Here is a 17,827-nt window from a genome sequence, read left to right as displayed (position 1 = left end):
CTGTATTCATCTTTAGTGCTCCTCGAATCAAATAGGCGTTAAGACTTTGTTAATTTTACAGGCAGTGACCAGAAATGCTAGCAAGAGTGAGATGTTGGAAATACTGAACAAGGTCGTTCACAGGAATGATTTCTTGAGTGAAATGTAAGTATCTTCATTTTTATATAGCTTCAGTACTCTGCAAACTGCCCATTATCAATGTTCATTAAGCCTTGCGACTGAATTTTTGTTTTTGCACGCACAGCCATTGTAGCGGGTAACTGAGACATTCTTTATTTGTATGCAGTGGATTTTGTTTGCACCATTGGTAGAGTCCTGCCTACTCCAAGAACTCATGAAAAGTAATGAATATTATGTGTTATTTAGAGCAGGTGCGAAAAAAAAGGGGGGGGGGGGAGGTAAGTGCCAAAACTGGATGGAGCACTTGTCCTTCAGGCGAACACTTGACAAGGCCGCAGACACACTCATATATCAAGATAAGCGCACTTATTTTGGGTGGTGCTGTACCAAAAGTATGTTAGAAACATGCTGCAAGCAAGCAGTTGCTTCCTGAAAGTTCTGTCATCGAAGATGTAGGGCTGTGGCTTAGACTATGCTGACCACTTATAAGGGTTAGACAACTAGGTGGACTTGGATCAAACTTCATTTCAGACATGCTGTAATCTTCAAAAATTGGCACAGCAAAGCCAAAATAACCACTTCAACCACTGGCTGCCAAAATGCACCAGAACAAAACCTAACAGAAGCCTCGCCACAGTAACTCCACGGCTCTAACGATGTGGGTTCGATTTCTGACTGCCGCAGCCACATTTCAATAAGTGCAAAACACCACAATGCTCTTGCATTTAGATTTAGGTGCATCCTAAACAATCTGTAATGGTACTTAGTTCATTTAAGGTTCTCGTTGCAGTGTCTCTCATACCCCAAGTTCTGCTATAGAATGCCTGAGGACTCGTGGTGCATATTTTTCTTTCTCCTTGTTTGTTGCACTACCCTCATTTCTCTATTTGCCTTGGGACAAGCTTCATCATACAAAAGCGCGAGCTTGTTTCGTTGTTTTGTTGAATGTCTGCATTTGCTAACTGTAGGAAACATAATGAAAGACGACAGCGCAGGATGTTGGGTGCTCCAAATGTTTACTGTGCTGTAGCTCAAACAGGTGCAGTCTCAAGTTGTGTTTCTCGGGAGTTTTGAAAAATTCGAGATGCACTTAACTGGGCTCAAGTTACTGGCAGCTGTGGCGAAATGGAGCTCTGTGAGCACACAGCAAAAATGTCTTTTTTCCTTGCATTTACTTCTAGGTACAGCCTTAACACTTCGGAGACTGAGGTGAGGGAACAGCTCTTGAAGCTTCTTCCCAATATATCACGCTGGATAGAGGACTACATGGGCACGAAGCTTCCCGCTAATGGCAAGCAGGGTGTACTAGTCACAGAAGTGAGGGACATCGAGGACAACTACTGGTGCCCTCGCCTAGGAATCAAGGGCAAAGTAGACGCCACACTGGAGGTCAAGGTGCATAACCACCGCCGGCTGGTGCCACTGGAGCTGAAAACTGGACGACACACTTTCTCTTCTGAACACAAGGGGCAGGTGAGACTCTTTTTGACCTGCAGTGAACTTGAACAGTCGACTTGAACTTGCAGTGCAACAGCTGCCACTCCATTGTATGTCAGCTGAAAATGCTTGTAGGACTCTGAGCTGTAAGAAAAGCTCAAATTTGTGTACAGATGGGAATAGGAAACAAAAACTAAGCTTGAATGTGTCTTTGATATATGATGGTGTCTAACTTAACCAGAAAGGAAACTTGCAAAGTACCTGGGTTCACTGCCAGGTGGCAGCAGACTGCATAGGGTTTATATAGTATATGCACCAGTCTATACATCATTTGACTATGTAGTGTGGACATCAGTCCGGGCATGGTATTCGGCACTAAGAAATTGTAACATATCTTTGAAATCTCTCTCCTTCAGGTTATCCTATATGCAATGATGATGGCAGAACGACAGGCTGCAGATGTGGAAGAGGGCCTCCTGCTCTACATTCGTGACTGTGTGGACATGCAGCGGGTGCCTTCCAGGCATGCTGAGCGCAGAGACCTGTTGCAGAGGCGCAATGAGCTTGCCTCCTACTTGGCTGATGCTACCGGTGCCTTGCCCACACCCATTGATAGCCAGCGCTTCTGCCCTAAGTGCCCCTATGCCACAACATGCTCCATCTACAGAAGGTCTATGATCTGTCCTCTCTTATAAACTCTAATATAATTATATATTATAAACTCTAATCAGTCTATACATCAGTGGACTCTAACTGGACCAACAAAATTGATTGAATGAGTTCCTGGAGGGTGAAATAAGACGAAAAAAAAAAAGTCAAAACACACCGCTGAATAATTTGGCTTTATCTGCCCGATTCTAACACGCCGCTGAGTCAAATGTTTGGGCACTATCTATGTATCCAGAGCAGGAAACTAACGTAGAGATAACATTGAAGCTCCTAAACAAAGTGGAAATCTAATGCACAACCAATTTTTTAGCAGGAAAAATGGGCGAGGATCTTATATGTGTGGTGGCCGGTTTTTTAAAGTCAGCTTTGCCACACGGTTTTCGAAGTCAGCCTCGCCGCAACAATGCACTATTACGCGGCAAAGCATACTAACATCGCGAATGCGGTTTTCGGTCCAAGTTACTTGGGGAAAAAAAAGGTCCGTGTTTGAATCGGTGTAAATATTGTAATCGGACATCTTGAGCTACCATCATTGCTTGAATATATCCCTAGGGCAGGCCGAAAATAGGCATTTTTGATGGGAGATTTTTTTTATGTGTGTTCAATGCATTTCACTGTCCCATAAGTTCTGATAAGAAAAATGCTGCCAGTTAAGGGGTTTGCTATTTCAGTCAAAATAGGGGTCAGGCGCATGCATACTGACTGGTCAAGTTCGAATTATCCGGCAAAGGACAATTTTAGGATAGAAATAACAAAAGTTTTGGCCCATATAAATGCATAGGAGCCGGCTGGGAGCTTTGGTCGGGATTGAATGAAACCAAAAATCGAATTAACCAAAGTTGAATTTACGGAAGTCTACTGTTTATGCGCATATGCAATCACTGTTGTGAAACTTACAGCTTACACAAACCTTTTTTTTTTTTTTTTCCAACACTCAGAAGCTTGACAGAAAGTAGAATGCCGCAGCTGGAGATGCAGCCGGAGCCACAGTTTGTTGTGGACAGCGTCAAGCACTTGAGTGCTGAGCACACTAGCTACTTCTTGGATTGGTGCGCCATGTTGGATATGGAAGTGAAGCATGCCAAGCTTGATCTTCAAGATCGCTTTTGGGTGGAAGACGCCATGAAAAGGTGGGTGATCGCACTGCTAGTTGTGCCATTGTCCCTACATGTCTGAGTTGTAAAAAGTAGGTGCAAATGTGGGCTAAGCTCGGTCATTGTTATGCTGCTGCACACAGTGCATGTGATTTCATTTCAGGGAAAATAAGGGCCTTTGCTTCAGTAACGTGGAACTTGCCAAGAATCAGGAGATTCCTTCTGTCAATGAACAAACCTTCCGACACACCTTCCATAGAAGTAGTTCTTCTCCACCGGGCAGCTTCACGAAGTGCTTTGGCCTTAACGTGGGTGATCGCATTGCTGTTAGCGAACAGGAGAGCTTGACCTGTGTTGCGGTGGCTACGGGTACTGTGACCACTGTGGCTAATGATGAGGTGGTGTTGGACTTGGACAAGTAAGTGCACTATGTCATTCATAACCGTCACATTGTCCTTGTAAATGTACTGCTCTGTTATTGGTGAAAGCTTATAGTTGTTGCAGTGAGAGAAAGAAGCTCAGACTGGTGTTTCGGAGCTAGAATTCCTTTTTATTTTTTGTTCATTAATAACACATTGTTTTTCAAGATCTAAAAAAAATTACAGAAAGGACGTATGTAGAGCAGTGTTGCCAAAAATGGCAATACTGCTCTTTTTGGCAACATTGTCTCAGAATCCATGTGTTGGCTCACATGGATCCCGCTGAAAGAACATTGAAGACAGGGCATTATTCCATGAAAAATTTTGGCAATCTGCTAAATATGTGCTAAGGAGACAATCCAGCGAGTAATTAGCTGAAATGTTAGTAACAGATGTCATCATGTTGTGCTAGTGCCAACTAATATGCTGCTTTTATTATGCTTCTTCATGCTGTCACATTGAAGCAGTCTATAATCCCATGTGCAGAAACACTCCTAGATGTAGGCTAGAATGGTCTGTTGAATCTTGTGTTTATGTGGTATTAACTACTTCTCTAATTTCCTTTAGGAACATGCACACCTGTCAGGAGTGGCAGACAAAGACATTCCGCATCGACAAAGTGTTCTCATCAGCTTCGTTCACCATCAGCTATTCCAACTTGGCAAGGTTGATGAGTGCTGAGCCTGAGTCTGACAGGCTGAGGTCGCTGGTCATCGATCGATCTATGCCTCTGTATCGCAAGACATTGTCCAAGGAGATTGCCGTTGCATGCCACGCTGTGCTCAAGCCTCTCAACAATTTTCAGCGCCGAGCCATTCTCAAGTTTTTGATGAGTGAAGACTACGTCCTTTTCAAGGGAATGCCGGGAACAGGTGCTTGCTCTTAGTTGTTATGGATTTCTAGTTTTTCTCATATTTGCAAGGAAGGATGTAAGTGATTATTTCAAATCGTTTATTTCTTGCAGCCAGGTATTGCAGACAAAAATTTGCTAGGGCGTTTCACATGCTGTTCTGGAGAGCAATTTGTCTGTCTTTATGACAGCATAAGTAAATGAGCGATGTGGCCATGCTTTCATCATGGCCAATCAGTGTGCGCATATTTGCCTGCACATTGCATGCTTTGTTTGTGAGCCGACTCCTGCCACTAAATAGAGAAAATCTTACCTGCAAGAGCCATAATTTTTTTATACTGTCCAGGCCACCAGTGCTGCAGGAGCAACAGAGACAAGGCCAATCAATATAGCTGCCGGATGCTTTAGTGAATGTGATGTGGCATATGCAGTTTCCGTCTTAGCAGGGTTGCTTATTGGGGTAGTTGATGATTCATGTTACTAGTAAGTGAACAGTGCGAAGACTGACAAAGACATAAACGGGATGAAGGCACCTAGGTTCGAATGAACCACTGTTATCCATAAACACAACAGTGACCACACCCGCATAGTCATAGAAGCTGCACAAATGGTGTGGGAACAAGGTGCATATATAGTCTTTTTGGAGGAAGGCAAGTACATGTGGTAGACGTTTTCGGCGATTCATGATCTCTTCCTTTATTTTTAAAATTTTATTTATTATAAAATTATATTTTCATTCTTCACTTACCGTATTTTCCAGTGTATAAGTTGCGGTATTCTTCTGCATTTTTCGTAAGTGCGCTTTTTAGAACGATGAGACTTACGTACATTTTTCTTTTTCTTCTTCTCTGTGCGCGCTTTCGAGGTACTGGGCTCCTCTCGTGATCGAGTTTCCGAGCGCCGTGCGAGGACAGAGCAGCAACACAAGCGGCGGCAGGACGACCGCGAGTCGACCGACCCCGAAGTCGTCACATCTGCAGATCGCTTTCAAGATGCGGCATGTGGCACTGCGCAAACTACGCACTTGCTACAGTAAAAAAAAAACTGTCGTTTTTGAGGGGGGTGCGACTGATACAAAAGTGCGACTTATAGCCCGGAAAATACAGTAGTACTTCCCTGTCAGTAGAGATGTTTCTACAACTGTTTTTTGTCAGTGGATTATATAAATTCAGCGCAGTTAATAATAAACTGTCAACCGAAAGTCAGCACTCATCCTTGTCTCAATTATGTGCTTGTCAGCTTTTGCACTGTTCACTCATAAAGATTCATTTTCACACCCATCCTTTCATCAGCTGCTACAAATTCATCTTACCACAGCTTGCAGAAAATGTTTCACTTGACAACGGTCCTGTAACAGATGATTGTTGTGCCACCTAATTTTGTATTTCTTTGTTTCAGGCAAAACCACTACCATTGCAGCCTTAGTTCAAACCTTGGTGCTGCTCAAGAAGCGGGTGCTATTGACAAGCTATACACACAGTGGCGTGGACAGCGTTTTGCTAAAGTTAAAGGCAAGGGGTGTGCCCTTTGTTAGACTCGGTGTTACCAGTAAGGTCCATCCAGACCTCAGAGAGTTCAGCGCAAGCAACCTGACTGCAACCATCAATACTACTCTGGGACTGCAGGAGTTTTACGAGAGCCAAGTAAGCTTCGTGTGCTGGCCATTAGAGCTGTGTTTACTGAGAATGTGCTTTTAGTTGAACTTGTATCATAACAGGGTCTCATCAGACATGAAAATACACTTGAACCTCGTTATAAGGAAGCTGAAGTGGAAGCCGAAATTACTTTGTTATATGCATTACTTGGTTATACCGACTATTGCCCCTTTACGGCTGTATATGCCCAATGGTATGCACAACTTTGAACATGCAAAGAGGACTACGGCTCTGCGGGCTGCCGAACCGCTACGTGGCTGCGTATCCAATGAAAATTCAGTAAAACATCTGCAAAGGACTCTCCGGAATATGCAAGACGCGACTTCTTAGCACCTGACGCGACAACCGTCACGATCATGTGATGATCTTTCGCTTCCACTTTCGACTTGGCTTGCTCATATTGTCATGAAACTGCTGAAAAAGCGACGCTGTCGAAGGGAACAGCTAGCACACTGTGATGCAAACAAAGTTAGTCGTGTTCAAGCAGTACGTGGCACGCAACACAGACTACGTACGCAGCTGGGGTGATATTCTCGGGTGACCTCCATGAATTTCCCGAGATTTCCCAAACCCGTCGAAGTATACAGCTGACAGAGTTTGTCACCGCTCGAGGCCCTTGAAATCATAGCTATCAGATCCGGCGCTTTCTCATAGTCCTGCGGCTCTGTTGTGTGAGCGCGCCATCTTGGCTTGGCGGGCTCGTGCTGGTTTCAAGCAATCTTGAAGGTCAAGTCCACTTGCGTCAGCGTGGTGCCCTGCAGTGAGAGAGAGAGAAGTGGAGCCACTGGTTTTTAGCACGCCGCACGCTAGCATCATCATCGACATGTCACGCGGTGCAGCTAGGCATGGCCTTTGAAATGGCGATCTCGGAGGGTGCGCCTAACTTCGCCAGCTATAAAGAAATTGTACGTGCCGCAGCGAGAGAGAGGTGCGATAAGAAAGAAAGGCGGCTGCCGTACGCGCGGCGGAGACCGCGCACCATCCGCATCACGGTGACAGCGTATTCGACGCTGGAATCTTCAACTGCCTCGCCGAATGAATGCGGAACTCGGCAGAAAGTGATATGCAGTGTGCGTAACGGTCGGTGTTTTTGGTTACAGAGACGAATCTAGTTCGTTATATTCATTAGCAGAACAATCTTACTTTGTTAAAACGAGGCTTTAAATTGTATCTCTATTTAAATAGGAAACATGGATCCCTATTGGGATTTCACGGAGAATATAATTTACTTCATTATATCCATTATGTCGTTATAACGAGGTTAAAGTGTACTTTCATTATACTACAGGCTGTTTCAGCTAACTTGTGTCAAGCTTAAAAAGTCCATGTGTGCGTTGCAAGAATGCAACCAACTTATTGTTCACTGTCCTCTTGAGTAATTTAAAGTATTTTTACTATGAACATAGGTAATTATTTAACAATTAATTAACAACCTTTAAAATATTCCAGTGAACTCAAAACTTTCAATGGAGAAGTTGTAGATCCTGTAAAGTCAAGACTTCATTGTCCAGCAGACCAGGCTTCTAATACGGTGAAGGACAATACGCTTGAAGAGCCCAGAGCAGCGTGTCTTATGCCACCGTAAATTCTAGAAGCAGATGTTACTTGCAGAAGAGCTCGCTGCTCTCGTACTTTTTCCTTTTCTTTCTAATATGAAACACTGCTTGTTTCTACAGAAACTACTGAGGAATATCCAAATAATCTTTTTGTGTGATGACAGCTGCTGTGGTTTTAATTTTTCAGGGCTGCAAAGAAAGCATGCGAGATTTGAAAGACTACCATGTGACTAGGTGCTTGCATGCAGGAACCTTAGTGCTCTTAAACGTGCTAGTACTAACAAATGATCGATGCAGCATTACATATTTTCTGGAAGTTCATTGAAACTTCGAACATTCTTGTTACCCAACCATAAAATTCGTTATCACTTGCTTGGCACTCTTTGGCCAGACCTGGCCCTTTCAACATTAAATCGCATTCATCATCATCATCAAGCAGTATGTTTTCGAATTGGTGGACGGCCAGCTTTAACTAGCGCTTCATACACAAGAACTGTCCATCTCTTTGTTGATCCCCGTTCTGGGACACTACAGTCTTCCAGCCTTATGCATACAGCCCTTAGCTATGCATAAGTTGCTGCGAGGCACACAACACCGGCCTGTGCTGCTTTTCAAGTACCAGCATGAACATTGATGTCATCTTCCTCCTGGTTAGTTCCACAGTATGTTCACATGAAAGATCCTTAGTGTAAGCCAGGCCACCAACCGATTTGCTCCTGCAGCCTTGCTGGCCAAGTGGTGCATTTCTGCCACATGTTACGCCACCTGCTAGCTCCATGCAACCAGCTGTCAATTGCCTGTCAGAAAAAACTGCCACTCAAACAAATAAACCAACCTTCGTAAGTCATCATTGGCCTTTGGTTTCAACTATGTGGTGTCGACTGAGCAATCTCCTGCAGGAGACATAATTCCAGCAATTAGGGAAGCCAGAACTGCATGTCTTGCAAAAATTTCAAGGCTTACAATTTCCCTTGTAATGTCATTGAGGTGATCGCTGAAGGTGTACAGGAGCTACCTTTTGTGAACATAGGCACTGCAGCCTTGGCAGCACACGCTCGCCTTTGCTGCATAATTGTGAAGGTGACAACGTTGCTTTCAGGTGTCTGCCTACCTATGGCAAATGCACAACACATTGTGCCTTTAGGATCTCGCAGAGGCCGGGTTTTCATTGAAGACACGCTCTACATGATCCAAGTTCTTGCTTGTTCTCATTACGTCATCTTGGGCTCGGATTTTCAGTTGAGGCATTATGCCATCACCGACTGCATCCGCTCCAAGGTTGATTACTTTCTTTTCCTGTGAAATGTCACTTGACGAGGGACCCATTCCCAAACTCGTCATCACAGCCACATCTTCGTGGTTGTCTGTGGTCGTCTCCTTGTGCGACTTCCCGTGTGACAGCAGCGTGCCTTTTATGCTGTCCAACCGCTTTGTTCGTCACCGTGCTGTTCCTCTGCCATCCACTGCGCTCAATCTTTATGCTGGTGTCACGTCCCTATGCATTTGCAGCCCAATGTTGCTCCATCTTAGTGTGTTACGCTGCGAGTACCTTGTTCACACTGACCCAGTACACCTAATTTTTTACGTGTTCGGAGACAACACCTGCTTACATCTCCTTCATAGACCCTGTGCCTGCATGCTCCTCGATGCATCCCTCCGCAGAGTCCGTGGACCTTCCTCCAGAGCAGCATGGCCAACTACTCTGCCTTCGTGATCAATTCATTAGATTGTCTCAGTACTTCATTGGCCTGAGCAGCTGCCAGAAACTTCCCTCGCATCTGCTTCTTTTCTTTTCATGCAGCTAGTGGTCGCCTGCACTTGTCTGGGCTCGGGTCAAGGACCACTTAAGAGGCTGCGCTTCGATGCCTGCATTGTGGATGAGGCTTCTCAGGCCTTGCAGCCTGCCTGCCTAGGACCCCTTTTCCTGGCCCGTTCCTTTGTGCTTGTTGGCGACACTCAGCAGTTGCCACCCGTGGTGCAAAGTGATGATGCAAGGTACATTATCATTCAAACCTTTTCAAAGAATCTGCTACAGCATTTTCTGTTTTTTTCTTCCTGGTGTATAGGAGTGTGGTCACCAGTCACGGAATGCAATCGAAAATTCTCAAACACATGCCATATTTTTATTGCCAAGAACTGCCTGCTAAGTAGTTTCTGTTTTGGTGAGCCATGAGCGTTGCATTGCAAGCTATGAGCAACATGTGTCAGCTTAAGAGAGCAGGAAAAGAGGTTTGTTTAGTATTTCGAACGCTTTCCAGCAGGTGTTCTTATGCCGAATGAACACTGAATGTTCCCAAGTTTATGTGCGCTCCTTGTTACACTGTGGTCTCTTCAGGAAAAAAGGCATGGACGTGAGCTTGTTTGCGAGGCTGGAACAACCAGAAAACACGGTTGTGCTTCCCGTTCAGTACAGGATGAACAGGTAAGTGTGATTCTGTCAACCCAGAGCATTCAGGTGCATTTTGTCCTGCCAGAAAAGCATTCTTGTCGCTATTGCTGCAACCATGCTTCACATTGTTCTTGACTTATCTTTACTAATGAAGCTGCATAGACAGCTTTTGTGATTCCTAATTTCTCCATTCAGTTTATGGGCAGTGTTTTCACCTTACCTAACCTACAGGGAACAATACCTAGTTTAGAGTGTTTGTGCTAGTGAAACAGTACAGGATGTTAAAAATGACCCTGCTCCATCAGTTGGCCCTCACACTGTGAATATGCGTTCCTTTCACAGTAGACCTGTTTATATATCGTAAACCATAATTAAACAGTAGGTTAACTACTAAAGGGAATATGTCTTATGCTTACTAATTACTTTAGGGGTACTACATGTATAAATGAACTTATGAGCTGCTTACTCAATTGTGATAGCTACAGGGTATTTTTAAAGCAATAATTGAAGTCGAAGTGCTGAGTTTTATTATTGTAGAAAATATTTTTGTAAAGCTAGCAATCTTCAAATCTTCAAGCGACTTCCATTGGTTACAAAAACTATCGTTCTAACATGGCAGCCAATTTTAGCATTCTTGTGTCTGATATAATATTAGGAAGGCCCATGATATGCTACTGTGTGGCCACTTTTTTTATTTTACGAATTAAAATTACACTTCCACCTTGCATTCAAAATTTCAATCTTTTCATTAAAGGAAACGTAAAAATTCAAATTTTGAGTTCCCAGTAGCGCTCTACATAAAATTTCACCCCAGGAAATGTTCTACAAATAAGTCTGCTTTGTCTTTTACAAAAGTGAAAGTTTTTGATAACACAAACTTCTGTGAAAAAGAAACGTAAACTAAGAAAAAGGGCTTAAAAGTTTAGAAACGTGCCATTTAATTCTCAATGCATGTATGGCTACTCAAATTCCCCTGGAGGATATATGGGGTCTTCTTCAATTTTGCTCTGTTCTGTGGGAATAGCTTCGAGCTTCTGTTTCTTCCTAGCCACTTTTGAGCTGTTAAGTGCCCTGGCTCTCATTCGTGGCAAGCACTGCCTGGTGCTCCTTCTACGTGGATGTTTGGCATGAAATGGCAAGAAAGAGTAGCCTGGTGACATGGTCATAAACAGGAGAGGGAGTGTCGCTGCCTTCTTTGCCTGTTGTGCGTGACTGTTATCAGAGCGAGCATCAGTATGTGCGCGATGTTCCTCGTCGTCCTCTTTAGTTGCACAGTAGGGAACCCCGGCGAGTCTGTGAGTGCAGTGCAGCTGCGTGCAATCGGGCCCGCTCTGCCTGCTTTCCCCACGAGTGTGGTGGGTAACACTTTTTGGAGCAGGCGGCACGTTAGAAGAGCGGGAAACAAGCTCTTTGTCGATAACAGCTATGCCGGGCCCCGGTTTACTCTTGTGTTTGAAAATGGCAGCCACGGTGGATGATCTCATTTGTGCAGCAGCACCGCCATGTGAAAAGAAACACACTTAATTTCAGCTTTTCTATTGCAATGATGTGGATACAATTTTTATTCGCACATTCTCAAGTGGTCAAGGAACCTGAAACTGTCATAATGTAAAAACGCGTATTTCAGCCGAAAATCATGATTACTTTCACCGTGTCCTGCCTGAATACTGCAGCACGCAATTATCGTGTAACCTGAGCAGCCCACAGTTGGGCTGCTCAGGCCCACACCTGGTGGCACTCCACACCTTGTGCTGAGTGTACTCTAGCCGAAAACTGAATGTGTGTGAATGAATGACACCTTTTTTTGCATACACTGACACATATTAAAAGAAAGAAAGCAACTTCTTTGTTTTGTTGCACTCACCTTTCATGATAGTATACATGCAATGGGTGATCTGTATTTCAGAGAGATCACTGCTGTGTGTAACAAGCTGACTTATGCTGGCCAACTGGAATGTGGATCCGATGATGTGGCAAACGCAAGCCTGTCACTGCCAAATCTTCCATCCACACTGGGTCGTGTTCTGCCTCCAGACTGCTGGATCTTGAAGGCCACTTCTAAAGAACTAGAGGCGGCGGTTGTGTTTATGTGCACTGATGCACTGCCATCAAGCGACGAGGACACCAGTGATAGAAAGGGCACCACTAGCGGGATTGAAGTCACCATTATCATGCAGTTAGTTCGTGTTTTGATCAAGGTAAGCTTTTCATAAGGCCAGTAAATTGCCTAGCACAGAATTTCCCAAACCTTTTGGCTATAGGAACCCACTTTTGACTTTTAGAGAGCATCATGAACTTAAATATTTTCTTTACCTAATGTACTATATTGCAATATTATATGCGATGATCACACATGTGCTGCCTCATTTATTGTACACACACATTGAAATAGTTTCACAAGGTGTCATGTGTAAAAAACGAGAATTTGCATGTTGTATTGTGTGTCACGTGTCATCTACCAGCAGTGAAAGAAGTGCTATATTTTGTGCCTATGACACTGTACAGTGCTTTATTTTAGCTTGGCAGTGAATGAGCTCTGCACATAACAGTGAGTGTGGCACAGGTCAGGAATAAGGTGCATTGAAGTTTCAAGAAAGGAGGGAGGGAAAGGGTGTATTCACACCATGTGTCACTTAGTAGATGTGTAGGAGAGTGCAATACGCAAAGAGCAAAGCTGTTTATTTATTTGAGGGTGGGCACTTGATAATGTAATCCTCACGAGCTCACTATTCTGAAATCTAGATTCACATGTTCTGTGGAAGAAGTGCCTTTGTGTCGGTATGTGTGACCTAGAGAACTTTCATTACTTGGCTGGTCTTCTGTTGTAGCTAAAAGCTCTTCACCACCTGTGCGCTTTGGCCATATGGCTTTATAGTAGCCTGACTTCCAAGGTTAATGAGAAGGCTTAGGAATGAGGATCAACGGCGAATATCTCAGGAGAATATCTCTTCGGTTTGCAGGTGACATCGTCATGTTCAGCAACAATGGGCACGAATTACAACAAATGATTGAGGACCTTAACCGAGAAAGTATGAGAGTGGGCTTGATTGATATGCAGAAGACAAAGATAATGTTCAATAGCCTCGCAAGGGAACAAGAATTCAGAATTGCCAGTCAACCTCTAGAGTCTGTAAAGCAGTACGTTTATTTAGGTCAATTACTCACAGGGGACCTTGATCATGAGAAGGAAATTTACAGAACAATAAAATTGGGTTGGAGTGCATACGGCAGGCATTGGCAAATCCTGACTGGGAGCTTATCTCTGTCGTTGAAGAGAAAAGTGTGCAATCATTGCATTGTACCGGTGCCAACATATGGGGCAGAAACTTGGAGGTTAACAAAGAAGCTTGATAACAAGTTAAGGATCGCACAAAAAGCAATGGAAAGAAAAATGTTAGGCCTAACGTTAAGAGATGGGAAGAGGGCGGTGTGGATCAGAGAGCAAGCGGAGATAACCAATATTTTAATTGACATGAAGAAAAAAAAATGGTGCTGGGCAGGCCATGTAATGCGTAGGGTAAATAATCGATGGACTACTAGAGTTACAGAATGGGTGCCAAAAGAAAGGAAGTGCAGTTGAGGATGGCAGAAAACTAGGTGAGGTGATGAAATTGGGAAATTTGCAGGTAGAAATTGGAATCAGCTAGCACAAGGCAGGGGTAACTGGAGATCGCAGGGAGAGGCCTTCGTCCTGCAGTGGACTTAAAAATAGGCTGATGCTGACTTCCAAGCTGATGATTGTTCTAGTACGTACGTACTTGATGCTGGGCTCTCCATTGATTTATACTTATCCCAAAGCTTCTCATAGTACTGTGACAATCGTGGGTGATTGGCTGAACATGCATGGCAGCCAATCATACGTAACATACTCGACTGTTGCTGTGCGTGTGTACAGCTCATGAATTGATGTCTTTTTTTTTTTTTCTTAGTGTTACAAACTGAAAATAGCCAAGGTTATTTTGCTCACTGTCTACTTTTTGTCTTAATGCAACTTTCTTGTTTTTTGGGTAACACTTTTGGATTTGGAATTTATTTGCCTTTTGCTGTCATTGCTTCACGATAGGGTGGTCTGCCTCCTGAAGAAGTTGGTGTGATTGCCCCGTTTCGAAACCAAGTGCAGCTGCTGAAGCAAGCAGTCTCTAGCATAGCGCAAGTGGACATCAGCACGGTAGACCAGTTTCAGGGCAAAGAGAAAAGTGTCGTCCTGCTTTCCTGTGTGAAGAAGTATGCGGGTGATAGCAAGGTGTGTGTATACCCTTTGAATTTAAGTATTGATGGCTTATTATTGTCATATTATATTATTATAATAGTATCATATTATTGATTATATATAGTAATATGAACATAATAAAATATGTGCACTAGTCTTGCATGGCTGAACTGCATGTGCACGCCTTTGCCACTGTGAAGTGTGTGTTGAGTTATTATAAACATTTCATCGCTTTGCTTGCTTTTGTTCCCATTGAAAAATGTTTTATTGATCTCTCTTTTTATAATGTACATCTGATAGCACTTAGAGGGATTTGACAACAGCAGAAGCGTGGACAGCTTGGCTGTCCATTCTTTTGATGAGTGAAGATTATTGACCTGTTCATACTGACAAAAAACAACTTCCAAAGCACAGAAACATTTTACTTTGAAGAAATAAGGCCCCTACATGTCTCACCATCCTTCTCAGTGATTTTCATCAAGCAGGGCGTATACATGTCACTGAGGTCCACTTCTTTGTGGCTACCCGTAGTATGTTCATAAGCAGCCTGGGCACATTGGTGTACTCTACAAATCACACATTCACATTTTGTGCAAGTGTTGGTGCATTGTGTTTGAGATCGAGGTCTGTTTGGAGTGTAAAAGCTGACTAGTGCTTAGAATAATAAAATGATGCAATGACCATATATCAACCTGCAAAAATGTTTCGTTTCCATTTAGTACTTTGACATGTCCTTTTTACGTTTGTCGCAGGACACTGAAATCTTGAATGACCAGAGGCGCCTTACTGTGGCTGTGAGTCGGGCAAGACACAAGTTAATTATTGTTGGCAGCAGTTCAACATTGAGAAAATACAAGCCATTTGAGAAATTGCTGAGCTTTCTGCGGGAAGGACCAGATTTTGAGGCTCCAAAGTGGAGATGAATCACGCTACAAAGAAATTGTTCTGGAAAATTAACAACGCAAGGTGTATCTGGATTTTGCATGCCTGCATTTATGTGACACTAGTGACATGCGAGGGCATTGTGATGTGTACATATGTATATAAATATTTTTATAATAAACATTTCGTATATGCGTGCCCATTATTCTTCCGTGTGTCCACGTCTTGTTCCACACTTTTGAGGGACTATCATCTCCTTGGCCTGCGGTGTACTAGACGAATGTTTGTACCCGAGTGGTTGTGCGTCTCGACGCGATCAGGCTCCTCGCGCTCTCCTTACTATTCTAGAATTAACTAACTTAGCTTCACGTTTGTAACTCGGAGACTCTTTCTTCTATTTAACGTTTTTTAGTAGCGTGACCTGCAGTGACCGCACCTACTGTGTGGGAGCTGTACTGTGTGTTCTACTTTATTCTTTGAGATTTGTCATCTTGCTCTTTCTTTCCTCTTTCCTCCCTTCTTCCTATCTTCCATTTCTAGGTTTCTGTCTTTTCCTTTCTGAAGAGTAGGCAGGCGTTGCACCCCTTCCGGTGGCAGTTCCCAGCCTGCTCCTCGCTTTCCCTTTCCTGTCAAATGTTTATATGTTTTCAAATCAAATAATTATAGGCATGTGCCACGTCCCTGAAGGTGTAATGCAATTGTTTTAGGTGACATGTTCTTTCGCAACAGGACAGAATCCTCTCGCTCTCTCTCTCTTTCTTTTTTTTTTTGAAAAAAGGCTTGTGGCTATATAAAAGCATTGTTTTGTGAGGCATAGTTTGAAATTTTTATACCTGTAAATTCGCCAGTGGTCAAAATATTTATGCAAGCAATATTCCCCACCTGTTTCAATAAGTGAAAGGTTAATTAAATTGACCATTGACTCATTCAAAATGTATTGGCAATAAGCATTGCATATAATAAAATCACCCTGAATTAGTGTTCCGTGGTTGTAGCCCATAGAACCTCTGTCGAAAGCACCCACACTGCTTAGAAGAATGACTAAGCACACTTTGTGGTGCAGCCTTTGTACCAATGGTAGAGTCGCAACAGAACCAAGCTAGGTTTCTAAGGAATGAATACTGCACTTTGCCTGTTTTTTTCCATGCTCGCATGGTAAACCATATTACGAGAAAAGAAAAATAATGAACTTTATAAATATGCCTCATCGAGCACATCATTCAGCTACTAGATATCTGCGTTTAGAGGTCTGCATATACTTCATACATTTGTCTATGAACGACTAATGCAGGTTGCTGTTTCACTGGCACATGAATCGCACATTCTGCATAGTTGCAGGTCAGTGGTATGGAAGTCAATTTTATTTTCATTATGCATGCAGACAAAAAATGTCACAGTTTCGCCCTAAGGGCGAAGCAATGAATGCGATAGCAACACAGCAATGTCATACGAAGTAAGGTGAGGGGAATTTGGTAGCAATATAAATTGTAGTAAACATGAGCTGATTAAGTAAGCAGATGTGCTGCGGCGTAAGTAGAACGACATGAAGAGAGACTCGATGACCACGAGAAGGCGCGTGTGGAACGGTGGTATTGATGAGAAGCCCTTCCTGGTGGGCAGCGTGCGCACAGGGACACACCTGTAGCGCTGCACTGCCGATCCGGGCAGCATTGCATGTGTAGTGTGCGTTGGAAAATGTGGCCCGACTATTACTAACTGAATGAACAAGCGTGGTGTGAGCGCGCACAAACATGAATAGATCACACTGAATTACTGCAGACGACTGTCAAAATGCTGGCAGCAAGCGCATACGCCGCAGCGGGCGAAGGTACGTGCGGTCTATCGCTTCAACGGAAACTGAGTGGCGAAGGCACAGCGTATACAAAGGTCAGAGCCGTGTGGAGATAAGAGACGATGCGGGCGAGCGACGAGCGCGGTTGGCAGAGTAGAAGTGCGCCCCCCCCCCCCTCCGCTCCCTCCGGCGCTGGCTTCCCGCTTCCTTGCTTGCGCGTGGGAGATTGAGTGCGTTCGCTCTCCGTGATAGTGCGTCCCCGCACGCTTCCGCTCGGGCATACGGCGCGCGGCGAAGATTTTATCTATACGGAACCTCACGGCGACGCCGACGGCAGAAATCCGGTTGAAGTGTCCATATAATTGCTATCGCAATAAAACTGCAAAATGCATAAATATCCCTAGCTACAGGCTAGTTTGACTCCATAACGAAATTATGTGAATTAGATGAAGCAAAAATCTAGGTAGTACAAGTAGGCGGTGCTTCAACACTTAGCAGGTAGCTTTCCCTCGAGAAATGAAAAAAAAAACGCAATTTATTATTATAGCACTAAATTTGGGTTTGGTCAGAGGTATATGTGCTGGTACCTTCAGTGTCAAAACAGTAAATGGCTGGCTCACACGAGTTTACCAGTGCCACGAGGTAACCAAGATCGTTACGTGTACGGGCAACAACAACCAAGTGACAGCTTTACCTGAAATAAGCGCCATACGAGTGAAAGACAGTCGCACAGTTGATTCACACACGCGACGCC

At 43.8% G+C, this 17,827-nt stretch overlaps 1 protein-coding gene and 1 long non-coding RNA gene across 2 annotated transcripts in view; one reads left to right on the top strand and one right to left on the bottom strand.

The window, feature by feature from the left end:
- LOC119446446 (DNA replication ATP-dependent helicase/nuclease DNA2-like) overlaps window positions 1-15,479 on the top strand; it is a 27,365-nt gene extending 11,886 nt beyond the window's left edge. Inside the window, exons 6-17 of the mRNA XM_037710879.2 lie at window positions 62-144; window positions 1,302-1,593; window positions 1,974-2,227; window positions 3,165-3,356; window positions 3,484-3,738; window positions 4,307-4,611; window positions 5,988-6,232; window positions 9,602-9,795; window positions 10,136-10,222; window positions 12,096-12,387; window positions 14,253-14,432; window positions 15,152-15,479. Coding sequence (XP_037566807.1) covers window positions 62-144; window positions 1,302-1,593; window positions 1,974-2,227; window positions 3,165-3,356; window positions 3,484-3,738; window positions 4,307-4,611; window positions 5,988-6,232; window positions 9,602-9,795; window positions 10,136-10,222; window positions 12,096-12,387; window positions 14,253-14,432; window positions 15,152-15,322 — 2,550 coding nt within the window. The 3' untranslated portion in view covers window positions 15,323-15,479. The remainder of the gene's footprint in view (window positions 1-61; window positions 145-1,301; window positions 1,594-1,973; window positions 2,228-3,164; window positions 3,357-3,483; window positions 3,739-4,306; window positions 4,612-5,987; window positions 6,233-9,601; window positions 9,796-10,135; window positions 10,223-12,095; window positions 12,388-14,252; window positions 14,433-15,151) is intronic.
- Window positions 1-17,827, bottom strand: part of LOC125944127 (uncharacterized) — a 23,593-nt gene extending 5,766 nt beyond the window's left edge. The window contains exons 1-3 of the long non-coding RNA XR_007466147.1: window positions 17,768-17,827; window positions 6,760-6,999; window positions 4,903-4,945 (exon numbers count right to left, since the gene is read on the bottom strand). This is a non-coding gene — a long non-coding RNA (uncharacterized LOC125944127). The remainder of the gene's footprint in view (window positions 1-4,902; window positions 4,946-6,759; window positions 7,000-17,767) is intronic.

Source organism: Dermacentor silvarum, chromosome 3 (genome assembly GCF_013339745.2).
Source record: "Dermacentor silvarum isolate Dsil-2018 chromosome 3, BIME_Dsil_1.4, whole genome shotgun sequence".
Taxonomy (NCBI): Eukaryota; Metazoa; Arthropoda; class Arachnida; order Ixodida; family Ixodidae; genus Dermacentor; species Dermacentor silvarum.
Note: the sequence above shows the minus strand (reverse complement) of the source record. Positions and strands in the feature narration are given on the sequence as shown.